Raw genomic sequence first — 23,233 nt, 5'->3', positions numbered from 1 at the left:
ATACAGCTGCTGCCTCTTCTCTGTGGAATTGTGACTCTTCAGTCTAGGGAGCCCCTGGGGCTGCAAGGCCAGTGTGGTCACCAGGTGCTCCCGGCTGCTTCTGGACCAGGATTCAGCAGGTGGCCCTGTCTGCCTCCGGCTGGAAACTGCGCCCTCCTGTTGTTTGTGGGGCTCAGTGTGTGGCACAGGCTTGCTCCTCTGGGCAGCTCTGCTGGTCACTCAGCTGTGGAGACCCCCGTCTGCCTCTGGGAGGCCTTGATGGGGGGGGTGTGTGGTCCAGTGGAAGAACATCTCCTGTGTCTGCTGTTACAGGAGCGGCTTCTGCCCCTTGCCTTTCTTTCATGGAAGGTCAACTGCTACCCGCTTGCTTGCCTTGAGCAGTTTCTTTTCTGGGTCTCTGTTTTCTTCCTTAAGTATAGTGGGACTCAGACGGGATGCTGGCGTCACAGCTGGCTGCTTAACCCACTGAGCCACAACACCAGCCCCTCTACTCTTTCATTTTCACACCGAGCTCATATGCTTTATATACTTGCTCTTGCTTTTATTAAACACTGTTTTCCCAACAACATTTTTCATTATTGTCAAAGTATCCTAAACATCATTTAAAATGTTTACATTCTTCTTGTTATTCAGAGCAGAATATTTTCATAATAGCTGGAGGAAAATACACAATGCAATTATTTTGGTATCTCAGAATAGAAAAACTGAGAGAGCTGAGGCTGCCTTTTTTTTTTTTTTTAAGATTTATGTATTTGAAAGGTAGAGTTACAGAGAATGAGAGAGAGAGAGAGAGAGAGAGAGAGATCATTCATCCTCTGGTTCACTCCCCAGAGGGCCACAACAGCCAGGGTTGGTCCGGTTCAAAGCCAGGAGCTTCTTTCAGGACTCCCACGTGGGTGCAGAGGCCCAAGGACCTGGGCCTTCTTTTGCTGCTTTCCCAGATGCATTAATAGGGAGTTGGATCGAAAGTGGAGCAGCCAGGACTCGAACCAGTGCCTGCATCTCAGGTAGCAGCTTAATCTGCCACAATGCCAGCCCCTGAGCCTGTCACTGTATCCTCAGCTTTAAGCTTGTTGCCTCCAGAGTAGGTACCCATGAATATTCAGAGAAATAAGAAGTAGGAATGATTTATTTACACTTTATTTTTCTACCTTGTGGTCTTTTTCTTTTGCTATTATCAGTGTGCTGTACTGGATATCTTTCCAACATGCCATATTTAAGCAGTCTGTTCTTTATGTCCCATGACAAATAGATTTTTATACAGTTTTTTTTATTCAGTTTTAAGACCGTTGTGACCAATTGAAAAGTTTGCTATTCATTATTTATTGTTTATTGTCTGTCTGCGTGATCTTTTTTGCATTGTTTCTTTCTTTTTTGTTTTAAAAAGATTTATTTATTTATTTGAAAGTCAGAGTTACACAGAGAGAGGAGAGGCAGAGACAGAAAGAGAGAGAGAGAAAGAGGTCTTCCATCTGCTGGTTCACTCCCCAATTGGCCTCAACGGCTGGAGCTGCGCTGATCCGAAGAAGCCAGGAGCCAGGAGCTTCTTCTGGGTCTTCATGTGGGTACAGGGGCCCAAGGACTTGGGCCATCTTCTACTGCTTTCCCAGGCCATAGCAGAGAGCTGGATCGGAAGTGGAGCAGTTGGGACTAGAACTGGGGTGCTGGCGCTTCAGGCCAGGGCTTTACCCCCTACGCCACAGTGCCGGCCCCTGCATTGTTTCTGTAAGGCCACTCCACATGCTTTTCCTGATGTTTAAAGCTCTCTGAAATCATGGTGGGGTGCTGTGTCTGAATCCAAAAGTTGTGCATTAAACCACTGGGGACCCACCATGCGGCTCAGGGCATACCAAGGCCTTGATGCTGTGGCTCCGGGGAAGGCATGTCACATCTGTGACAGTAGGCTCAATGGTTGGTTTTGAATGTGATAAAAATGGTTTAGTGAACAAAATAAGTCCTTTTCTCTGAAAAAGTCCTTGTCAGGGACAGACAGCTCTGGAGTAGAGGTTTACAAATGCCCAAATAGCTTTTTCTTTGTTGGTGGCCAAAGGTCACTGTGGCCTGATCTTTCCTGAAGGCTGGAGCCCCAAGGGTGGGAGGAGATAGTGGTGGGGAGGGCTGAGAGAGCTTCAGGCAGTCGGTGCAGGGAATTCTGGCTTTGAGATAAGAAACAACTTCTTCAGAGTGGCTTGCCTTGCAGAAAGCTTTGGTATGTTCCACCAAAACAACTTTTTTTCTTTTTAAGGCTGAGAGGGGGTGGGGTACAGAGAGAGCTCCCACCTGCAATGGCTGGTGCTGGGCTGGAGCTGAAGCCAGGAGCTAGGAACTCAGTCCAGGTCTCCACATGGGTGGCAGGGACCCAACTACTTGAGTCATCTCCATGGGAAACTGTAGGCAGGCAGTGGAGGTGGCATTCAAATCCACGCACTCTGACTGGGCCTGAGCATCTTAACTGCTGAGCCAAATGCCTACTCCCCCAAATGATTTTTTTAGGCTTATTTATATATTTATTTGACAGATGGAGTGACGGGGGCAGGGAGATATCTTAAATCTTACTGCTTCACCCCCAGTGGCCAAAACAATTAAGGCTGAGCCAGGTTGAAGCCAGAAGCCCAGAACTCCATCTGGGCCTCTCATGTGGGTGGCAGGGACCCAAGTATTTAGGCCATGTTCTGCTGCTTTCCCAGGTGCATTAGCAGGGAGCTGGATGGGAAGTGGAGCAGCCGGGACTGGAATTGGCATCCATATGGGATTCATTCATTCATGGCATGAAATTTGCTTTTGGGTGGAGGAGGCTAAGTGGGAAGAGAGAAAAACTGTGGTAAAGGCAGGAATGGGGTCAGCAGAACACGTTCTCAGTGATTCCAGATGACAAGGGCCTGGAGCACAAGAAATATGAGTGTGATAATTGGAGAGGTAGACCAGTTGGCCAAGCACTCCAACTGCTGGGATGGGGCGCGGGGCATGGGGCAGACACCTTGGCAGGTCCCCTTCTATAAAATGGGGGAAATAAAAATCCCTACAAAGTAGGTGTTACCAAATAGATAAAATGAGTTAATGCAGAGAGCTGGAAAATTGTGCCTGGCATGTTAGCTATTATTATTAGTAAAGGGGAAACATTTCTTCCATCCTATTTTGGAAGTTAATAAGGCCATCCATTTGGAACATTGAGAATTTTTTAAAAAGCTTTATTTATTTATTTGAGAGTTAGAATTACAGAGAGAGAGAGAGGGAGAAACAGAACAAACAAGATCTTCCATCCGCTGCTTCACTCCCCAAATGGCCACAACGGCCACAGTTGGGCTAATCTGAAGCCAGGAGCCAGGAGCTTTTTCTGGATCTCCCAAGCAGGTGCAGGGGTCCAAGCACTTGGGCCATCTTCTACTGCTTTCCCAGGTCATAGCAGAGAACTGGATCAGAAGAGGAGCAGCCATGACTCAATCTGGTGCCCATATGGGTTGACTGCAGGGGGAGGTTTAACCTACTACACCACAGACAGCGCCAGCCCCAAGAGAATATTTTTTTTTGAAGATTTGTTTATTTATTTGGAAGTCAAAGTTTCAGAGAGGCAGAGTCAGAGGCAGAGAGAAAGAGACCTTCCATCCGCTGGTTCATTCCCATTAAGCTGGGCCAATCCAGTAGAGAGCTGGGTTGGAAGTGGAGCTGCCAGGACTTGAACTGGCACCTGTGTAGGATGTTGGCACTGCAGGCGTCGGCTTCACCTGCTACGCTGCAGCGCTGGCCCACGGGATAATTTTAAAATTTATTTTATTTATTTAAAAGGCAGAATTATGGAATGGGGTGGGAAGGAGGGAGAGAGAGAGAGAGAGAGAGAGAGAGAGAGAGAGATATCTTCCATCCATTGCTTCACTCCCCAAATGGCCACATCAGCCAGGGCTGTGCCAGATTGAAGCCAGGAGCTTTTTCTGGGTCTCCTATGTGGATGTCAGGGGCCCAAACACTTGGGTCATCATCCACTGCTTTCCCAGGAGGTGGATCAGAAGTGGAACAGTGTGGACTTGAACTGCATCAAATGGGATGCTGGTGTCTCAGGCAGTTTGTCTTGCTGACCACACTGGCCCCTCAGATGACACAGGGCAGCTCTAGAACTAACTGCCCCACTCAGAATTAGAAGTCCTGCTTAGCGTTTGTTCCAGCGCACACTCACCCTGCAGCAGTGGAGGTACCCTGGAGACATTTCTCAGAACAGGCTGCGAAGTGCCATTGAAGACCCTCTGCTTACCATGAGCATGCTCCTGCATGATGGGAGCTGTCAGTGCCTGGGAAAGTGACCACCTTGGCCTTGAGGGTGATGTGGCTTTGTCCGGACGTCAGAGTTTACAGAGCACTTTCTGATGTTCTCCTTGAAGTTACTCTCCCGGATTGTATGTGCCAGCATTCCAGATGACAGAGAGGTGAAGTCAGTTTCGCCTGCCAGGCCGTGGGTCAGGCAGGCCTGGGGTGGCTGAGCTTGGGGGGAGGGGGAGGGCCTCTGGAAGGGGAGTTTCCTTCTCTCACTGCTGCCTCCTGGCTTTGCTGCAGGCAGGAATCTAGGATACAGCTCTGAGGTTTGGGGTGGGGATGGGGGTGGTGGTGGAGGAATGGAGTGGTGGAAAACACCTCCTTAGGAGAAAAAAGAATCCCACATCCAGTTGCTCCCAACCCTCTAGCTCTGGGCCAGCGGTGACCCCAGGGAGGGAGATAAGAGCCCCGGGGTGGAAAGTCCTGTCTTCCCTGCTCCCTGAACCAGCACAGAAGTGCAGCCCTAACTTCTGCTCCCAGAGAAGCCCCTCAGTCTCTGGGAATCTGGGTTTCCTCTTGTGGGAAGCTGATGAGTTTCATTTTGTGGGTTGCCTTGAGAAGTCAGCAGATAAATAAGGTCTGGCAAGCAGTAAGTACCCAGTTGTGTTTTTCCTCTGCCCGATTATGTCAGTGACACTGAATTTAAGGAATGAGGCAAAGGATTAGTGACTCTGTTATCTTTTCTCCATCTCTGAAGCTTTCTTTCCAGATTAATTTTTAGCCTGAAGTTGTGAGTGTAAACTGAATAAGCCAATGACTCTGAAGTATGTTACTATTTTTTTCAATGCTTTCTTATTTCCTCCCCCCACAAGTACAAAAGTAGAGCGTGCTTATTATAAAACAGAGAGCATTTGGTATAGTGGTTAAGGTGTCACTTGGCACATCTGTGGCTCACATTGGTGAGCCTGGGTTCAAGTTTGGCTCTGCTCTAGCTCCCTGCTAATGTACACCTGGGAGGCAGCCAGCGATGGCTCAAGAAGTTGGGTCCCTGCCACTCACATGGGAGACCTGGATTGAGTTCTTGGCTCCTGGGTTTGGCTTGGCCCAGCTCAAGCTGTTATAAGCATTTGGGGAATGAATCAGTGGAATTTGGGATACAGGTATCCCAACCAGCAGCTTAACCCCTGTGCCACATACCTACAATGATTTTTTAAAAATTTTTAAGATTTTATTTATTTTTATTTTTAAAGATTTATTTATTTGTTTATTTGAAAGGTGGTGTTACAGAGAGGCAGAGGCAGAGAGAAAGAGGTCTTCCATCCACTAGTTCACTTCCCAGATGGCTGGAATGGCTGGAGCTGCGCTGATCCGAAGCCTGGAGCCAGGAGCTTCTTCCTGGTCTCCCATGTGGGTACAGCAGCCCAAGGATTTGGGACATCTTCCGCTGCTTTCTCAGGCCATAGCAGAGAGCTGGATCAGAAGTGGAGCAGCCAGCACTCGAACTGGCGCCCATATTGGATGCCGGCACAGCAGGCGGAACTTTACCCGCTATGCCACAGCGCCAGCTCCCAAAATTTTTTTGATATATTTTGTTTACTTGAAAGGCAGAGAGAGAGAGAGAGAGAGAGAGAGAGAGAGAGAGAGAGAGAGAGATCTTCCATTTGCTGGGCCATGCTCCAAATGATTGTGGTGGTTGGGATGTAGCCAGGCCAAAGCTAGGAGCTTGAAACTCTATCTGGGCCTCCCATGTTGGTCACAGGGCCATCTTCTGCTGCTTTCCCAGGTGATTAGCAGGGAGCTGAATCTGAAGTGGAGCAGCCGGAACTCAAACCTGTACTGCCTTATGGGATGCTGGTGTTGCAAGCAGCGGCTTAACCCACTACACCACAGTGCTGTCTCCTACTTATTCTTTTTCATAATAGCACATTTTTTTAAAAAAAGATTTATTTATTTATTTGAAAGGCAGAGTTACAGAGAGGCAGAGGCAGAGGCAGAGAGAGAGAGAGAGAGAGAGAGATGTCTTCCATCCGCTGGTTTGCTCCCCAGGTGGCTGCAATGGCCAGAGCTGTGCTCCCCAAATGACTGCTGTGCACATTCAGATCAACAGCTGATCCGAAGCCAGGAGCCAGGAGCTTCCTCTGGGTCTCCCACATGGGCCCAGGGGCCCAAGGACTTGGGCCATCTTCTACTGCTTTCCCAGGCCACAGCAGAGAGCTGGATCGGAAGTGGAGTGGCCAGGACTTGAACTGGTGCCCACATGGGATGCTGGCACTGCAGGCGGGGTTTACCCGCTATGCTACAGTGCTGGCCTTCCCTCTTTGTTATTTTTAAAATCAATCTGTGTGTATTGAAATGAGAATGTATTTAATGTTGGTCATGTCAAAATTCAGTTTAAAATTTATTACTTATTTGAGAGAGAGGAGAGCTAGAGAGAGTACCTTCATCTGCTGGATCACTCTCCAAATGCCCACAATGGCCAGGGCTGACCCAGGGCTGACACTGGGAACCAGGAACTCAATCTCAATCTCTCAGGTGGGTGGAAGGAACCCACTTAACTAGAGCCATCACTGCTACCTTACAGGGTCTGCATTAGCGGGAAGCAGGAGTCAGGAGCCAGAGCCAGAGTCAGAGCTGGGTACCAAGCCCAGACACTGACATGCGGCATGGATGTCTAAGCCGCTCCCTCAATTATGTTTAATAATGGACCAATTAATTAAATACAATGTACATTCTAGTTCCAGAGGGTACAGTGACCTGGATACATTTTACAGAATTGATTAAAAGCATCTATATTCTGGAAATACACTGAAGGAAAAAGAGCTAGCCAAAAGATTTTCTACCCAGGTAGAAGTGCCTCATGACACCCACAGCTACTCAGAGTCCCGGCAGAAGCCCTCATGGCTGCAGCTGCCTGCAGGGGAGCCAGTCTTCTGGTGTCCAAACTGTGTGTAAAGATTCACCAGACAGGGGCCAGCGCTGTGGTGTAGCAGATGAAGCTGGTGCCTGCAGCGCCAGCATCCCATATGGGCACCAGTTCGAGTCCTAGCTGCTCCACTTTCAATGCAGCTCCCTGCTAATGTGCCTGGGAAAGCAACAGAGGATGGCCCAAGTACTTGGTCCCTTGCACCTGAGTGGGGGACTTGGAAGAAGCTCCTGGCTTTGGATCGGCTCAGCTCCAGCTGTTGGCAGCCATTTGAGGATTGAATCACAGATGGAAGACCTTTCTCTCTCTCTCTCTGTAACTCTGCCTTTCAAATAAATAAATAAATCTTTTTTTTTTAAATTAAAAAACAGGCCTCCCCCTGTCACTGGAGAAGCAGTAGACCACCTGCACCAAGAACAGCTGAGCAAGCCCCTAAGGTTTCATCTCATAGCTGGATGGTGCCCTGTCTCGATCAGCAGACATGGTTGCTCAGAGAAGCATCAAACTCAGCTAGGGGTGGGTGACATGGCACAGTGTATTAAGCTGCCACTGGGGACGTCTGAGCGCCTGGTTTGAGTCCTGGCTCCTCCCCACTCCCAGCACCCTGCTAATGCACCTAGGAGGCAATGGAAGATGGCCCAAGTCTTTGGGTTTCTGCCACCCTTGTTGGGGATCTGGAAGGAATCCCTGGCTCCTGGCTTCAGCCTGGCCCAACCACTGTTGCAGGCACTTCAGGAGTGAGCCAGTGGATGGAAGATTCTCTGCCTCTCCCTCTTTTTCTCTCTCTCTGTCACTCTGCCTTTCAAATGAATAAATAGATCTTAAAAAACAAGCTCAGCTAACTCCAAGTGACTGCACCTGCCCACGAGTGTTTCACCCACACCAGGAAGGTCCCTGGCAAGCAGGATGGACTATCAGTGGGGTAGGGGAGGGCGCTAGGTTTAACGAGCTTTACTCTGGCCACTGTCCAGATAGGGTTACGACTTCTATGGCACATATTTAAGGGCTGGGTACTTTCCTTCTGATAACGTTGGCCTTTTTTTTTTTTTTTTTTTTTTTCCTTTCACGGGTGTTTGGAGGGCAGGTGAGTAGAGAGGAAGATCAGAAAGACCCATTTTTCTCTTTGTAGATGGGCTCTTAAGCTTATTTGCAGTGTGGATAGAATTCTGCCTGGAGATGGTGTGCAGAATCTCTGCTCTGAATGAGGGAGGTGATTGCCACGTGTTTTGTTCTAAGGGTGCTCCTCTACCTAAGTAGCTGCCATGGTTTGTTTCACAAGAGAAGGAAGGAAGCCCGGCGTCAGGATGGAATGTTTTTCTGAGCCTTGCAACAGACTAGGGGCCCGAGGCCCTGGGCTGGATGGTTTTGGAGTCTATAGAGGACACATGCTTCTCCGTGGTATCAGGAACCAGCGTTCCTACCTTATCTTTTTCAGGATTGTGTGTCCCTTTGACAGGTCCCTGTGGGGTACTCCCAGAAATGAGCTCATTGTCTGGGTTGGGGGCTGGGATGGACACCCCGCCCCCTTCCCGATGCCTACTTGCTCCTTCCTGTATTTTTCACAGGAGTGCCCACTGCGTACCTTAAGGGGCGGGTCTCATGCAGCCTCCTTTAGTTGGTGGGGAAACTGGGGTCTGAGGGTGGAATAGGCTTGGGGGTCTGTGTGATGCATTCCTGATGGGCTCTGGGTGTGCAGTCCTGTCCTCCTTCCAGGGTGGCTTCAGGGTGGCATGTGCTGGGGCTTGGGCATCAGTGGCCCCCATCAGCAGTTCCTCCTGTCTGCAGATGGGGAGCAGACAGTGAACAGGAAGTTGCGGATATGCTGAGTTTCATGTTCAGCTCGGCATCAAGGGAGCCTTGGCCACCGCTGCGCTTCTTTCCATGGACGTGAAGGGAAATGTGGGCCCTGCCCCGGCTTGGCTCTGCTTTGCACCTGGAGGACCCCTGGCGCTCAGCCAGGTGCTCTGCGTGGGGACACATTTGGGCTGTTCTTGGCCTTCCCCGGCCATTCTCCCTGCCTGTGACCACGTGAGAGGTTGTCTGGGCTGTGAGAGGTGTCTGGTTCCTGGATGCGGAAGGGGGACCACACCTGCGCCAGGAATTCATGGAGTAGATGAGAGCAATTCCTGAAGTATCAGGGCTGCAGGGAGCCAGAGATAGCATCTCTGAGACCTTGCTACCTGGCGTCGATCGCCATCATCTGAGAGCTTCCTCGACACGCAGAGTCTTGGGGCTTCTGTAGGTCAGCTCAGTCAGAACTGGCAGCCCACCGGCTGATGAGGAAGGTATTCAGGTTTGAGACGCACTGGCCTAGCTGTTCCACCCCAGCCTGCCATTTCATGGGTGGGCAGACTGAGGTCCGCAGGGGCTTATATGACATGCTCCAGAACACCGAGCTGTACTTCAGTCTCTCCTTTCAAATGTACTTTAAGAAAAAAAAAAACTTTATTGGAATATATTTCACATATACAATTCATCCATTTAAAATATGTAATTCAATTTTTTTTACTATATTCAACTATGTATACTAAACCTCTACCATAATTAATTTTAGAATATTTTTGTCCTTTTAGAAGAAACAGCACAGGGTTGGCACTATGGCACAGTGGTTTAAGCTGCCACTCAGGGTGGGGGCAACCCAGATGGGCACCGATTTGAGTCCTGGCTGCTCCATGTTCATCCAGCTCCCTGCTAATGTGCCAGGGAAAGCACCAGAGGATGACCCAAGTGCTTGAGTCCCTGCACCCATGTGTAGGACCTGGATTAAGCTGCTGCTGAGCGAGCCATGGTTTGGCCCTTGCCCCTGGGATCGGTACATGGATGGAGAGCATGTGACTGCTCTCAGCTCAGCCCCAGGTCTTCCTTACCAGGCTGCAGCATGACAGGCAGCAGGGCTGGATGGAAGGTGCCCAGTGAGTCACAATGCTGACCTGACCATAGAGATTGGATTTTCTACTCCTTGTTGTTGTCCTTGGTCCCACTAACTTGCAGAGCCATTTTTTCCCCCACGGTTTCAAAATGTATTGCTTTGTAGGCTGACACCTTTATGTGGTTCAGAATTCCAGGGGTACCACTGGGCTTATGGTATGTCTCCCTCCCATCCGTTGCCCCCTCAGAGGCAGCTGACGCCATCTGTCCACTGCCCTAGTGCATGTTCACGCACACACAGCGGAGATTCATGCTTCTTCCTTAGCCTGAACACACAAATGGCAGTACGGCTTGCATTTGAGACTTTGAATCAGATCACCCTCTAAGGCAGAGGTTCCCGCTCGCCTGAGCTCCACACTCTTGCCTGACCCTGTCTTGTCAGCCTGATGAGTCTTTTCTAATATATTCAGAGCACTTAGTTTTTTATTTGCATTTATTTGATTGCTTTGGAATTGTTGTGAGTAAAATAGAGCATCTTTTCATCTGTGTTTTTATGCCCTTTTTATTTCGTTTTCCTAAAAACTTAGTAGTTTATACCTGTTGCCTGTTTCTCCTTGGGACTTTTGCTTACAGAACCACAAGAATCATTCTGGTGGGTTGAACTGAGTGCATTTGCCATTGTGTAAATCAAAACGAGGTTGGTTGTATTCATTTGAATAGCTTCAGGATTCAGTTCAGCAGCATGGCTGGGTACAAGTTCAGTATGCAAGCCAGTGAATGTCTGACGTACCAGTAATAACCAAGTATACAATGGGAAAAAGATGCCGTTTATAATACTCAGAGTAAATCAGGCAAGTTTTAAAAACGCTTGTTCAGTGTCTTGGGCCCAGGGGCCCTGGGACGGATGTCGGTCAGCCCTTGACCTGCAGAATCCATCTCCCCCGTGTGCACTGGCTGCAGTTCTGGGGTGGACTTGGAGGGCCGGGGTATTTTCTTGGGAGAGTAGAATTATTTTAGGCTTAAAGAAAAGTGTCAGAAATAGTACCCAGAGTTCCTGGTGCCTTTTACTCAGCTTCCCATAATGTTAACCTCTTAGGTCAGCACGGGACACTTGTTGAAGCCAGGAAATCAGATGGACATAATTTTGTTCACTCTACTATAGTCTTTATGTGAACTGCACCAGTTTCTCCACCACTGTCTGTTGTCTGTTCAGCATCCCATCCGGGGTCACCCTGTTGCATGGTGGCCTTATTTCCCAAGTCTCCTCCATTTTGTCTGTCTTCCATGACCCCAGGGCTCCCTGCTGTGAAGTCATCGTTTTTCTTCTTCTTCCTTTTTTTTTTTTTTTCCCAAAATGATTTGTTTATTTGAAGGACAGAATTGGAGAGAGAGAGAGAGAGAGAGATCTTCCATCCGCTCTTTCACTCTGGGACAGGCCACACCTGGGAGCCAGGAACTCCATCTGGATCTCCCATATGGGTGGCAGGGGCCCAAGTACTCACTGCCTTCCCAAATGCACTGGGGACCTGGATCAGAAGTGGAGCAGGTAGGACTCAAACCTGTGCTCACTGTGCCACAGTGCCAGCCTCCCAGTTCTTCCTCCGTAATTAATATTACGGAGCGGGGGAGCTTGTTGGAGACAAGGCTGATCTCTTGACTTTCCTCAAACTTTTCCAGCTAATTCAGTATCCATTGGTGAATCTTGTCTGCATCAATTACTACTGTATTGTTTGTCTAGGGGTCATTTTCTATTAATTGTCCTGTTTCTACATTTATAACTAGAATGCTGTGATGGAAAGTGAGCTTTCACTGGGGATTTATTTTATTACTGTATCACCACAGGCTCATGGATATTTATTTTATTCTGTGGGTTAAAATTCAGTATTGTTTTTATTTATTCTGCTGCTCAGATTGTGCTGGCTGTGGCTGTGGTGGGTCCCTGTGCTGTTTTAATGTGCCGCCTTCTTCTTCTTTTTTTTTTTTATGAGCCCTTTCTCATTTTTTATTCTGTAAGATGCTTAAGGCTTTACCTGTGTTTTCCTGGCCCTAGCCCTGTAAACAGTCCCTTCTCTAGGGAGTCTCTGGGGCATGATTTATTTATTTATTTGTACATACGTGTGCGTGTGCGTGCACACACACACAGTGCACGTATTTACTGGGGATCTGTGGTGTGCCTGGCTCAATGCCTAGTCCATCACATTCCCGAGTGGCCACAGGAAGGTGAAGTGCCCTGCCCAAGGTCGCCCAGGTGGTCATCAGGACCAGGATGTGGACCTGGGCCTGGCGAGCCTTTTCCCCACCCCACACTGTCTTGTGTGCAAGCTCTATGTTCCCACAGACCCTTGCATACCTTCGCGCAGATGTGAGTGGTAGGCCACATGTGCTGGGCACAGTGCGCAGTGTTGTCCGCCATCATTGCTGGACTGTTGGCATCCAGCCCTCCTTTCTCTGGGGGCAGTGATGGCCACCATTATGTTTTATGTGGCATTAATTACCCCAGCCAGGAACTGCTGGGAGTAAACAACCTGTAAATCTTGGCCAGCCTGGGCAATTGCCTCTGTTCTTGGGAACACGGTGATCCGGGCAGGAGGCCCTGCGCTGGGTTCTGCCCCCTGGGCAGAGCCACTCTGGCTTGTCCACGCTGCTCTACGAGGGTGCCAGGTGGGCTGTGGCTGCAGGGTGGCCAGCTGGGGTGGGCGCAGCGGGGACCTGGGTAAGGTAGCTGGGCGGCTGGTCCCCGGTGATGTGCTTGCCTGTGACCCGGCCTTGTTGTGTATGGAGCTATTGTGGGGCCGGAGGCATTTGTGTAGCACCTAGCGCACTGAGAGGCTCAGGGTGGGGAGAGCCCATTCGCCCTGTTTTTGGACATGGTGAGTGCACTGGAGGTGTGTCTTCTCATCTCATCCTCAGTTCTACAGGTGTTGAGAGTGAGGTGCAGTGGGACCTGGAATGGGGAGGGTTTCAGCTCAGCCCCTGCGTGTCTTCCCCAGGCACTGCTCCTTGCCCCCTCTTGTCCTGGGACCCACTGTAGGCTGCTGAGTCTGCCACTGCAGCATGATCTTCCTGGGCCTTAGTGTTCTCATCTCAGAAATGGGCATGTTCACCAACCTGTGGGCTCTTCAGGGTGGTGTCCTGAAGAGACCCCGGCTTGCAGGCACCTCAACTTGTGTGTTCTGTTAATAGGCTGTCTTCCCCAGTACTCACCTGTCTGATTGGCTCTTGGGTACCAGCCTGACACTGTCATTGTAGACACATCTTATGGGTTTGGGATGGGTTGAGGCACTTTGTTCTCTTTGCTTTGTTTTGTTTGTTTTTTCAAAATCACAGGAAATATATTCCTAGGTTTCTTCATTCTTTTTAAATTTATTTTAAAATTTTAATTTTATTAATGTAAAGGGAGCAGTTTTCAATTTCATGTCTTTAATAGGTATGGTTCTTTTTTAGTTTAGAGCCAATGCTGAAGATGTATATAATTTAAAAGAGAATGCACCTTTCTACTCACTGCTAAATTTACATATATTAGCCTCACACATATAGGGGTATGGGTATAACTTACTTTATGTTATTCAGCTACTTCCTGTTACCTGTGTGTATGTATGGTGGATGGTCTTCCATGCCTACAGTATATGTAGGTCTGCCTAATTTTTTGTAATCTTTTTTTCTTAAAAGATGCATTTTTATTTATTTGAAAGAATTACAGAGATAGAGCCAGAGAGAGAGAGAGAGAGAGAGAGAGAGAGAGAGAGAGGTCTTCTATCCATTGGTTCACTCCCCAAATGACTGCAATAGCCAGAGATGCACTGATCCAAAGCCAGGAGCCAGGGTCTTCCTCCAAGTTTCGCACATGTGTGCAGGGGCCCAAGAACTTTGGCCATCTTCCACTGCTTTCCCAGGCCATAGCAGAGAGCTGGATGGGAAGTGGAGCAGCTGGGACTTGAACCAGCACCCATGTGGGATGCCGGCACTGCAGGTGGCGGCTTTACCTACTACGTCACAGTGCTGGCCTTGACCCCTGTAATCTAATTTTAATTCAAAGAAACTTTAAATTTAAAACTGAAGGCTTGGAAAGATTACTTTTGTATATTCTTTGCCTGATTTTTGGTGTTATGTCAGATTTGCTTAGTCTCTATTTTATTCATGTGTAGTAGTATAGTAGAATATGTGAATGAAACACATATAACTGTATCTATCTTTGTAGAGATCCCGTATCTGTAGTTATCTCTGCATCCATGCATACAGAAAGCTGTGGCTATGCAGATATAGATACCTCTATTGTGTACATTTTTTCCTTCTTTTTTTTTTAATTTTATTTATTTATTTTTTGACAGGCAGAATGGACAGTGAGAGAGAGACAGAGAGAAAGGTCTTCCTTATTGCCGTTGGTTCACCCTCCAATGGCCGCTGCGGCCGGTGCATCGCGCTAATCTGAAGCCAGGAGCCAGGTGCTTCTCCTGGTCTCCCATGCGGGTGCAGGGCCCAAGCACTTGGGCCATCCTCCACTGCCTTCCTGGGCCATAGCAGAGAGCTGGCCTGGAAGGGGGGCAACCAGGATAGAATCCGGCGCCCCAACCGGGACTAGAACCCGGTGTGCCAGTGCCGCAAGGCAGAGGATTAGTCTGTTAAGCCACAGCGCCGGCCCATTTTTTCCTTCTTGATTCACTTAGAGTTGTAGGCAGCCTGGTCTTTTATTCCTAAACATTTGTGTGCATTTCCTGAGCACAAGGACATTTTTTTAATGTAGCCATAATTCCATTACCAAATTCAGGGAATTTAGCATCACTGTGATATGATTTCGTGCCATAGGGCCATGGGGCAGTTGTTCTGAGAATGTCATTCCAGATCCTGTAAGATAGAGGTCTTTCCCAACACTGACATTTCTCAAGAGACCAAGCCCCGTGATTGTTTCTCGGGGTGGGTTTGCTGATGTGTCCTCGAGATTAGAGTCAGCTGTGCCCTTTGGGCAGGAATAGGAAGGAAGTGACACGGGGTCCTTCTCCATGCCCCACATCAGGAGGCACAAGATGCCGACTTGGACCCTTGGTAGAGGTGTGTGCCTTGTCTGCTCTGACCATGTGGTGTTCTGCAGTTGTGTGGTAGTGTGACTGTGGACCATGTGGTTTATTTCCAGTGTTTAGCCATCACACCACTGCTGCAATGAAGAGCGCTGTGCAAATAATTTTAGACATGCATGTTGACGATACTGCAGATGAGAGTCCAGGGATAGCTGACTCATAGTCTATGTGCATTTTTAATATTGGTTGATTCTGTCCAAATGCCTACTAGACTGTGACCTGTGACCTCCTATCTCCAGCAGGTGAAGGGGAGGGCCTCGTTCTCCATAGGGATGTTAGCAGTCTGTTAATGCTTTGCTAGCCTAGTAAGTGATCAGGCATTTTGCTATTTTTGTTTGGCATCATTGAGGTTGAACATCTTTTCACCCTCTTCCTGGCTGGGCTGACTACTTCCAGCTCTCTTATTTTGCTTTAGGGATTTTTTTTTTTTAAATGATTTATTTGAAAAGCAGAGAGAAAGAGAGAGAGACTGAGGGAGAGAGATCAACCTTCTGTCTGCTGATTCACTCCTCAAATGGCCACAACAGCCAGGTCTGGGCCAGGCCAAAACCAGGATTCAGGAACTCCATCTGGGACTCCTACATGGGTGTAGGAGCCCAAGGACTTGGGCCATCATCCACTGCCTTCCCAGGTGCATTAGTAGGAAGTGGAGTAGATGAGACTTGAACCAGGTTATCCGATGGGGGATGCCTGTGTCACAAGCCGCGCCACAATGCCGGCCCCTGCTTTAGGGAATGTCATAGCAGATCCTGCCACTGTTAGTTACAGGTCTGTCACGGACCAGTGCTCTCCAAGGAGCTGAGGCTGGCGGAGCCTGGTTGGAGGGAACCGGGATTACCTGCTCCAGAGAGCTTGCGGCTTGGAAGAGGAGTTACAGCTTGACCTCAGGCCGGACACAGGCCAAGCTGCAGAATGCGTAGGAAAGAAGTCAGCAGCAGAAGAAAAATTCTGAAAACTCGAGATCCATTTGTTTATTTGAAAGGCAGAGTGATAAAGGAGAGACACAGGGAGACAGAGGTGGTCCATCTGCTAGTTCACTCCCTATAGCCTTAACAGCTGCGGCTGGGCCAGGTTGAAGTCGGGAGTTCTATCTGGGTCTCCCATGTGGGTGGCAGGGGCTCAGGTACTTTTTTTTTTTTTAATTAATTAATTTATTTTTTTGACAGGCAGAGTGGACAGTGAGAGAAAGAGACAGAGAGAAAGTTCTTCCTTCTTGCTGTTAGTTCACCCTCCATTGGCCACCACAGCCGGTGCGCTGCGGCCTGCGTACCGCACTGATCTGAAGGCAGGAGCCAGGTGCTTCCTCCTGGTCTCCCATGGGGTGCAGGGCCCAAGCACTTGGGCCGTCCTCCGCTGCACTCCCTGGCCACAGCAGAGAGCTGGCCTGGAAGAGGGGAAACCGGGACAGAATCCGGTGCCCTGACTGGGACTAGAACCTGGTGTGCTAGGCGGAGGATTAGCCTGTTGAGCCACGGCGCCGGCCAAGGACTCAGGTACTTGATCCATCACCTGCTGTAAAGCTTCATTGACACACAGCCGGTTCATGCCTTATGTCTGTGGCTCTTTGTTCACCACCCCATGGCAAGGAGTTGCAACAAAGGGCTATGTTTCCCAAAGCTGAGGATACATTCTGTCTAGTGCTTTCAGGGAAAAAAGTGCTGAGTCTGGGCTAGAAGATGCTTGCATGTTGCATGGGCAAAGAGGAAGCAAAGTTTTGCTGAGTGCCTGCCTGGGACCGGGCCCACGACTGAGTGCTGGACTGTTTCTTAGTCTCCTACCACGCCCTGCCCACTGCTCCCTTGTGGGGGAGCTGGTGGGTGAGCAGGGGATGCAGTCAGGCACAGCCCTGAGGTTGGGGCACAGCAGGTTTTCCCACCCACTGTGCAGTTCCAATCCTCTGATCGATCCCTTTGTGCAAGGTCCAGGCATCTCTGTGCGGAGCAGAGTCCAGCTGAGGAGCTTCCACCCCTCCCCAGGGCTGCCGGCCCCCCCCCCTCCCCGGGGGGGGCGGCGGAGCTGGGAAGGAAAGCTGGATGGAGTCACTGGGGCTCAGCTGAACTGCAGGGTGGGGTGGTGGGTGGAGCCTGTGACTGCCCCTCCCCAGCTCCTCCCCAGCTCATGCCACTCCCAGGTCACCTTGGCTCCTGGAGCCAGGTTGGCAGCCACCTGCCAAGGGCTAGTTTACATCACAAAGTGACCTGGGGCTCCCTCCCTGACAGCTTTAAAAGACCTTTGCAGCCTTTACAGCAGAGGGCTAGGCTCCAAATTGCCCGGAAGCCTCTTTGGGCCCTGCACGCCCAGTCTGGTTTCTGTCTAGTGGAGGGTGGGAGCTTTCCTGGGCTTTCCTGTGTACCACACTCTCTGCCCTGGGTGCACCTGCAGCCCTCCCACCAGCCCTGTGCCTGAGTGTCAGCACAGCGCATGTCGGGAGCTGCAGACACTGAGACTCCCAAAGGAGCCCAGATATCAAACCTGGGTGCTTAACTGAGTTGATATAATGTCTGCAATTACTGCTTCCTTGTGTCATTATGACCTTCACCTCAAGGTGCAAGATGCACTTTAAAGTCAAAGCCGAAGTGGCTTGATCAGGTTAGAGTGGGCTCATCGTGGTGCGGTGGGCTTCTGATGTTGCCAAGTTGTGGGGTGTGGTGGGAGGTGAGTGAGGTTGTGCTCACAGGGGAGTGGGCATAGGCATGTGTGTGTGTGTGTGTGCATGAGTGAATGTGAGAGACAGAGAGACACAGAGACGGAGATTTCAGCATTGGTTTTAGTTTCTGCTCTAAGAGAGCAGGTGTCCACATGCTCACTTTCGTTCCCAGCCTTGCCGGATTTGCTTCTGGCTCTAAATCTTTCTTATTCTGTTGCCTTTTTCTCCTGCTGCAGAAGCATGTTCTCCTTCCCAAGCACATTCTTGGATTTTTTACGACCTGCTTATTGAACCATAAAAATGAGCAGTATTGTTTTGCATGTCTTCAAACAGTATACAGTGTACTTTTTTGTTTAATGCTATGGTTTTGGAATTTTCTTACTGGTAGGATTTTATCCTTTGTGTATATATTATATACACCAATTCATTGTTACTTTTGTTTGCTGGAAGTATCTTTTCTCAGTCTGGAGCTTTTCCTAAACTTGGATGTCTTTTATTCCAGAAGACAAACGTTTTAACATGGTTTTTCCTAAATGATATGTGCATTTCTGTGTGTCTCATATTTTCTTTAAAAATGTTATAGTTTTGCTTTTATTTTTAGGTTGTTCATTTAGAATTTATTATGTATAGGGTTGAGGTAAGGTTTTATTTGTCTTTTCTTTTTTGTTAATTTTTACATGCCAGCTTTTTAAAAAGGATTAATTAATTTATTTGAAAGGCAGAGAGAGAGAGAGATCCTCCATCTGCTGGTTCACTCCCGAAATGGCCACAAAGACCAGAGCTGGGCCAAGCTGAAACCAGGAGCCAGAAGCATCTTATGAGTCTCCCATATGGTGGCAGGGATCCAAGCACTTGGGTCATCCTCCGCTGCTTTCCCAGGCATATTAGCAGGGAGCTGGATCGGAAGTGGAGCCTATATGGGACACTGGTGTCACAGGCAGAGGTTTAACCTGCTGTGCCACAACCCTGGGCCCTAGGACTTGTTTTGTCTTATGGATAACCAGTTATCCCACACTACTGAACGTGTCTTTTTCTCACTGTCATATGTCATGTTTCCAAATGTATGAGTCTAATTCACACTTCTTTTTTGTTTTTTTTTCTTGAAGATTCTTCTAGTCATTTGAAAGGCAGAGTTACAGAGAGAAAGGGAGAGAGAGAGATCTTTCATCTGCTGGTTCACCCCCAGATGGGCGCAGTGGCCAGGCCAAACTGGGAGCTTCCTCCAGGTCTCCCAGGTACATTAGCAGGGAGATGGATAGGAAGTGGAGCAGCTGGGACTCAAACCAATAGCCTAACCTGCTGTGCCGTAAGTCTGGTCTAAGAGCAGCTTTTGCTGTCATTTTCTTTAGTGACTTTATTTTTTGTCCCTCCCAGACCATTGTCTGGAATGTAGGCAACAAAGACACCAAATCTTAACTTGGAAGGGTGCTGGGCCCCATGGGTCAGTGTGCCAACAGAAGCAGGAGAGCCAGGTGCAGGGGCAGGGGTCCTGTGCCCAGCACACCACCAGGTGGGATGTAGCAGAGTGTGGTAGGTTCTAGAAACAGACTTACATTGTCTGCAGCTGCTTGAGTGTCACCTGGTCGGGCCACCTAACTGGGCCTTTTGCTTCCTCCTGCCCAGGGGCACGTGACTCCTGAGAGTCAGGTCAGTTCCTATCTAGTAGAGTTTGCCACTTGCAAGCACGCAGGGGAAGGTGCGGGGGTCCTTGTGGTCCAGTGTGCTGGTGGAGGGGTGGCCCGCATCAGCACGTAGCTATGGTGAAGCGCAGTGGGGCCCCTGGTGTGTGAGTTGGGCAGGGGTGGGGAGGCCTGGGAAGCGCTCTGTTGAGGGAGGAGGCTTGTGGGACCGATGATCCTGGGCCCAGGAGAAGCCCCATGATGGGCCTGAAGGTCTGACCTCCCAGCAGCTGCCCTAAGAACCGCGCCCTGTGCGTGGCAGTCGATGGCTTGCGGTTTACCAAGTCCTGGTTGTCGAGCGTGGCTCCACGGTGATTGGCACCCAGAACCTCACTAAACTTGTATACTGACCACCTGGGCCTCCGATCAGCACCATCCACATTCTTCTTCAAGACACTGGAAAAACCAGTTGGGGTGCGAGAGGCCCTGGAGCCTGGGAGTGTGTCTTAAAGTCCGGCTTTATCAGAAAGTCAAATGTGTCCATGAGTTCCATTGGGACAGGCCAGTGGGCCAGACAGGAGTCTGGGTTTGCTCCTCTTCCTTGTGATGGACAAGGCTCCCAGCACAGCCAGCCCCCTGAGCAGTCTTGTGCTGAGGGACCTCTGGGTCTGTCTGTGTTCCCCAACATCCTGCCCGGGGCGCCCCCTCCAGGGGCCGTGCTGAGTGAGCTCTGGGATGCATGCACTGTTGTCACTGGGTGTCCCTGGGGTTGTAGCGCTGCTCAGCAGGTGTCTAGAATGAACGATTTAATTTTGTACTTTTTTTGTCCATTGAACTATTCAAGCACAGGGAGTGGCACTCACTTTCGGTGGCTACAATGTGTTGACTTCAAACTCCAGAGGACAAGTCCCATGGTCCTGGAGCCAGACGTCAGAAATCCAATGGGGGCCATGCTCCTAGGGGGTCTTGGTGTTTTCTCAAAAAATTATGTAATGGCTAGCATGAGGTAGCTGTTCCTAGTTTGTTGTTTGTATGGCGTTTTTATGTTTATGCATGTACATAAAGTTTTTTGTAGCTGGACACCTACCACCTCCCCCCATTGATTTGAGGTTCAGAAGATTCTTCCTGATTGAGTGATAAGTCCTTGAAGTTCAAGTAAAACCTTGAAGGATTGGCTCCTTGAAAAATTGACCAACAAAAACTGTATATATTCTGTTGATATTGTGGACTCCAGGTACATTGTGGAATGGCTAAATTGAGCTGGTTACCATACGCTGTACCTCACACACATACCATTTTTGGTGGTGAGAAAACATCTATTCCCTTAGTGTAATTTCAAGAACACAGTGTGTTGTTATTAACCAGTGCCCATGTTGTAAAATAGTCTCTTGAACTTACTCCTCCTAACCAGCATCTCCTTCTTTTCCCTCCCTCACCACTAAGAAATTTGCTTTTAAAAAATACATACATATTTATATATATATATATATAAAGATTTTAAAAAAAAATTTGCTTTTGACAAATCGGAGTGACAGAGAGACAGGGAGAGACAAAGAAGAGATTCACTCCCTAAATGGCTGCAATGCCTGGGGCTGGGCCAGGAAAAACCCTGGGGCCAGGAACTTCTTCTGTTTCCCAAGTAGGTGGCAAGGGCACAAGCACCTGGCCGTTTTCAGCTGCTTTCCCAGGTGCATTAGCAGGGAGTTGGATCAGAAGTGGAGCAGCTGGAACTTGAACTGGCATCCATATGGGATGCTGGCGCCGCAGGTGGAGGCTTCACCTGCTATGCCACAGTGCTGGTCCAATAACTTGCTTTGAAATTTGCTGTGAGGTAAGGATGTGCACACTGAAAAATTAGTTAATCTCCACATGTGATAAAATTTCACAAGCCTACACACACACACACACACACACACTTGGAGTGTGTAGGGGGAGAGAGAACAGCCCAACAAACCCCAGGGAAATCGGAGCGAGGTCTGTGGTTTTATGAGCTGGTTTGTGCCAGGGTTGGTCTCCTGGTTCTGATGTCACCACTGGGGGAATGCAGAAAAAGGGGACTCAGGAGCTTTCTGTATGATTTTTGAAACTTTCTGTGAATCTGTAAAATATTTGAAAAACTAATCTTACTCGCAAATACCTAATGTTCAATAATTCTCTTATTGTAAAACATCCTTTACCGATTTGCAGCATATGCCAGGGTGTTTGAGAACTGTAGTTTAGCATTGACTTGGGGAAAAGTTGACATAATTTGTATTTATTTGCGCACTCTTCCTGTCTTATGACATGGTGCCGCCTGTTTATTCAAGCTGTATTTTATAGTTTTCTTCAGGTCATTCATAGATACTTTTAAAGGTTTTTATTTTTTATATTATGCATGGATTTTTTTTTCAATTTATATTCTTTAACCAGTTTGCACTGGTTATATCTCACTGAACAAAATCCCCACACCCTTTCAAATACATGACATTCTTTTAACTGGTGAAAATGCTTTCGTTCTGCCATTAGAGACAATGTTTAACAGCCTTCTCCATTCCTTCCAACTTGCTCTCAGGAAGGGTATGGTTGGTGTTTTACTCCAAGCAGGTGTGAGGGGCGGTGGTAAAGATATATGTGAAGCTGTGTTCTGTCACTTTAGGGCTTTTTTTTTTTTTTTTTGATTCTGTCCCAGGGAGGATCGAATGGTACATGGCCTGAGCTGGAGCTGAATGGACTTGGGGACCAGTCCACAGAGTGAGCTGAGCTGGCTGTGAACTGTCTTCCCTGCTTTGCTACTCTGGGTCTTGGGGCCTGGGCAGGCACAGGGGCTGTTGAGACAGCTGCTAATCTGATTGAGCCCCTCGTCTGGAAATAGTCAAATAGAGAGTGTATCCTTCACCTCCTCCAGGTCAGTCTTATGAAATTCGACTGTTGGAGAATCGGAAGCTGGGAGATTTTCAAGATCTGAACACAAAATACGTCAAGGTGAGCCTCGAGGGCTGCTCCAGCACCCTCAGTGTGTGTGTGTGTGGGTGATGTTGGTTGGGGCTGAGTGTCCGGGGTTGGGGTAGGAGGGCTGGGGGCCACAGGAGTGGCTGAGGGGTGGGAGAGACAACATCCATCAGCTCAGCCTCGTCTGTGAGCTGCAGCTCTGTCCCCTGCACTGGAGCACGGTGTGGGGCGGGGGTTGGGCAGCCCGGCCACGCACACAGCCGGTGGCTCAGGCTGCTGCGTTCCCACAGACTCTCCTCCCTGAACTTCTCTGTGCCTGCCTCTCGGGTCACTCCCCCAACTGGCGCAAAGGGTTTATATGGAGGTCAGAAGTGCAGGTAGAGCCTTAGCAGTCCTGGAAGACCCGGCAGTGGCTGTGACTGCTTCCTCTCGCGTGTATTCTCGAGATCCTGAGGAGGGGCCCTGCAGGTGGGGGGAGGTTGCCCAGGCACAGAAGGGGCAGCAGCTTCCTCCTGGGCTGCCCTCGGTCCCCCACCCAGCTGTGCCTCACTGGCCTCCCTCCCCAGAGCATCATCCGCGTAGTTTTCCACGACCGCCGGCTGCAGTACACAGAGCACCAGCAGCTGGAGGGCTGGCGCTGGAGCCGGCCGGGAGACCGCATCCTGGACATTGGTGAGTCTCCCTGGGCTGGGCCCCTGTGCTTTCAGTGCCCTCCTGCCCTGCGGACACCTTGGGCACTCACGGAGGTGACCCCCGGCTCCTCCTGGCCCTGATGAGGGATGTGGCCTTTTTCAGAAGTGAAAGTCATGTACAATGCAAAGGCCTGCCTTCAGGGAGCTCTAATAAGGCTCAAAATGGAAAAGATTTTGACACTTGAAGAAGGGAAGGAGGGCCACCATGACATGCACCACTGGGGGCCCTGGGGCCGCCCCCA

The 23,233-nt window shown here is 49.3% G+C and overlaps 1 protein-coding gene across 1 annotated transcript in view; it reads left to right on the top strand.

Moving 5' to 3' along the window:
- TFCP2L1 (transcription factor CP2 like 1) overlaps positions 1-23,233 on the top strand; it is a 51,613-nt gene that overhangs the window by 4,024 nt on the left and 24,356 nt on the right. The window contains exons 3-4 of the mRNA XM_062199025.1: positions 22,256-22,332; positions 22,866-22,971. Coding sequence (XP_062055009.1) covers positions 22,256-22,332; positions 22,866-22,971 — 183 coding nt within the window. The remainder of the gene's footprint in view (positions 1-22,255; positions 22,333-22,865; positions 22,972-23,233) is intronic.

The sequence above is a fragment of the Lepus europaeus genome, chromosome 1, assembly GCF_033115175.1.
Source record: "Lepus europaeus isolate LE1 chromosome 1, mLepTim1.pri, whole genome shotgun sequence".
Taxonomy (NCBI): domain Eukaryota; kingdom Metazoa; phylum Chordata; class Mammalia; order Lagomorpha; family Leporidae; genus Lepus; species Lepus europaeus.
This window is presented reverse-complemented; position numbering and strand designations above follow the sequence as displayed.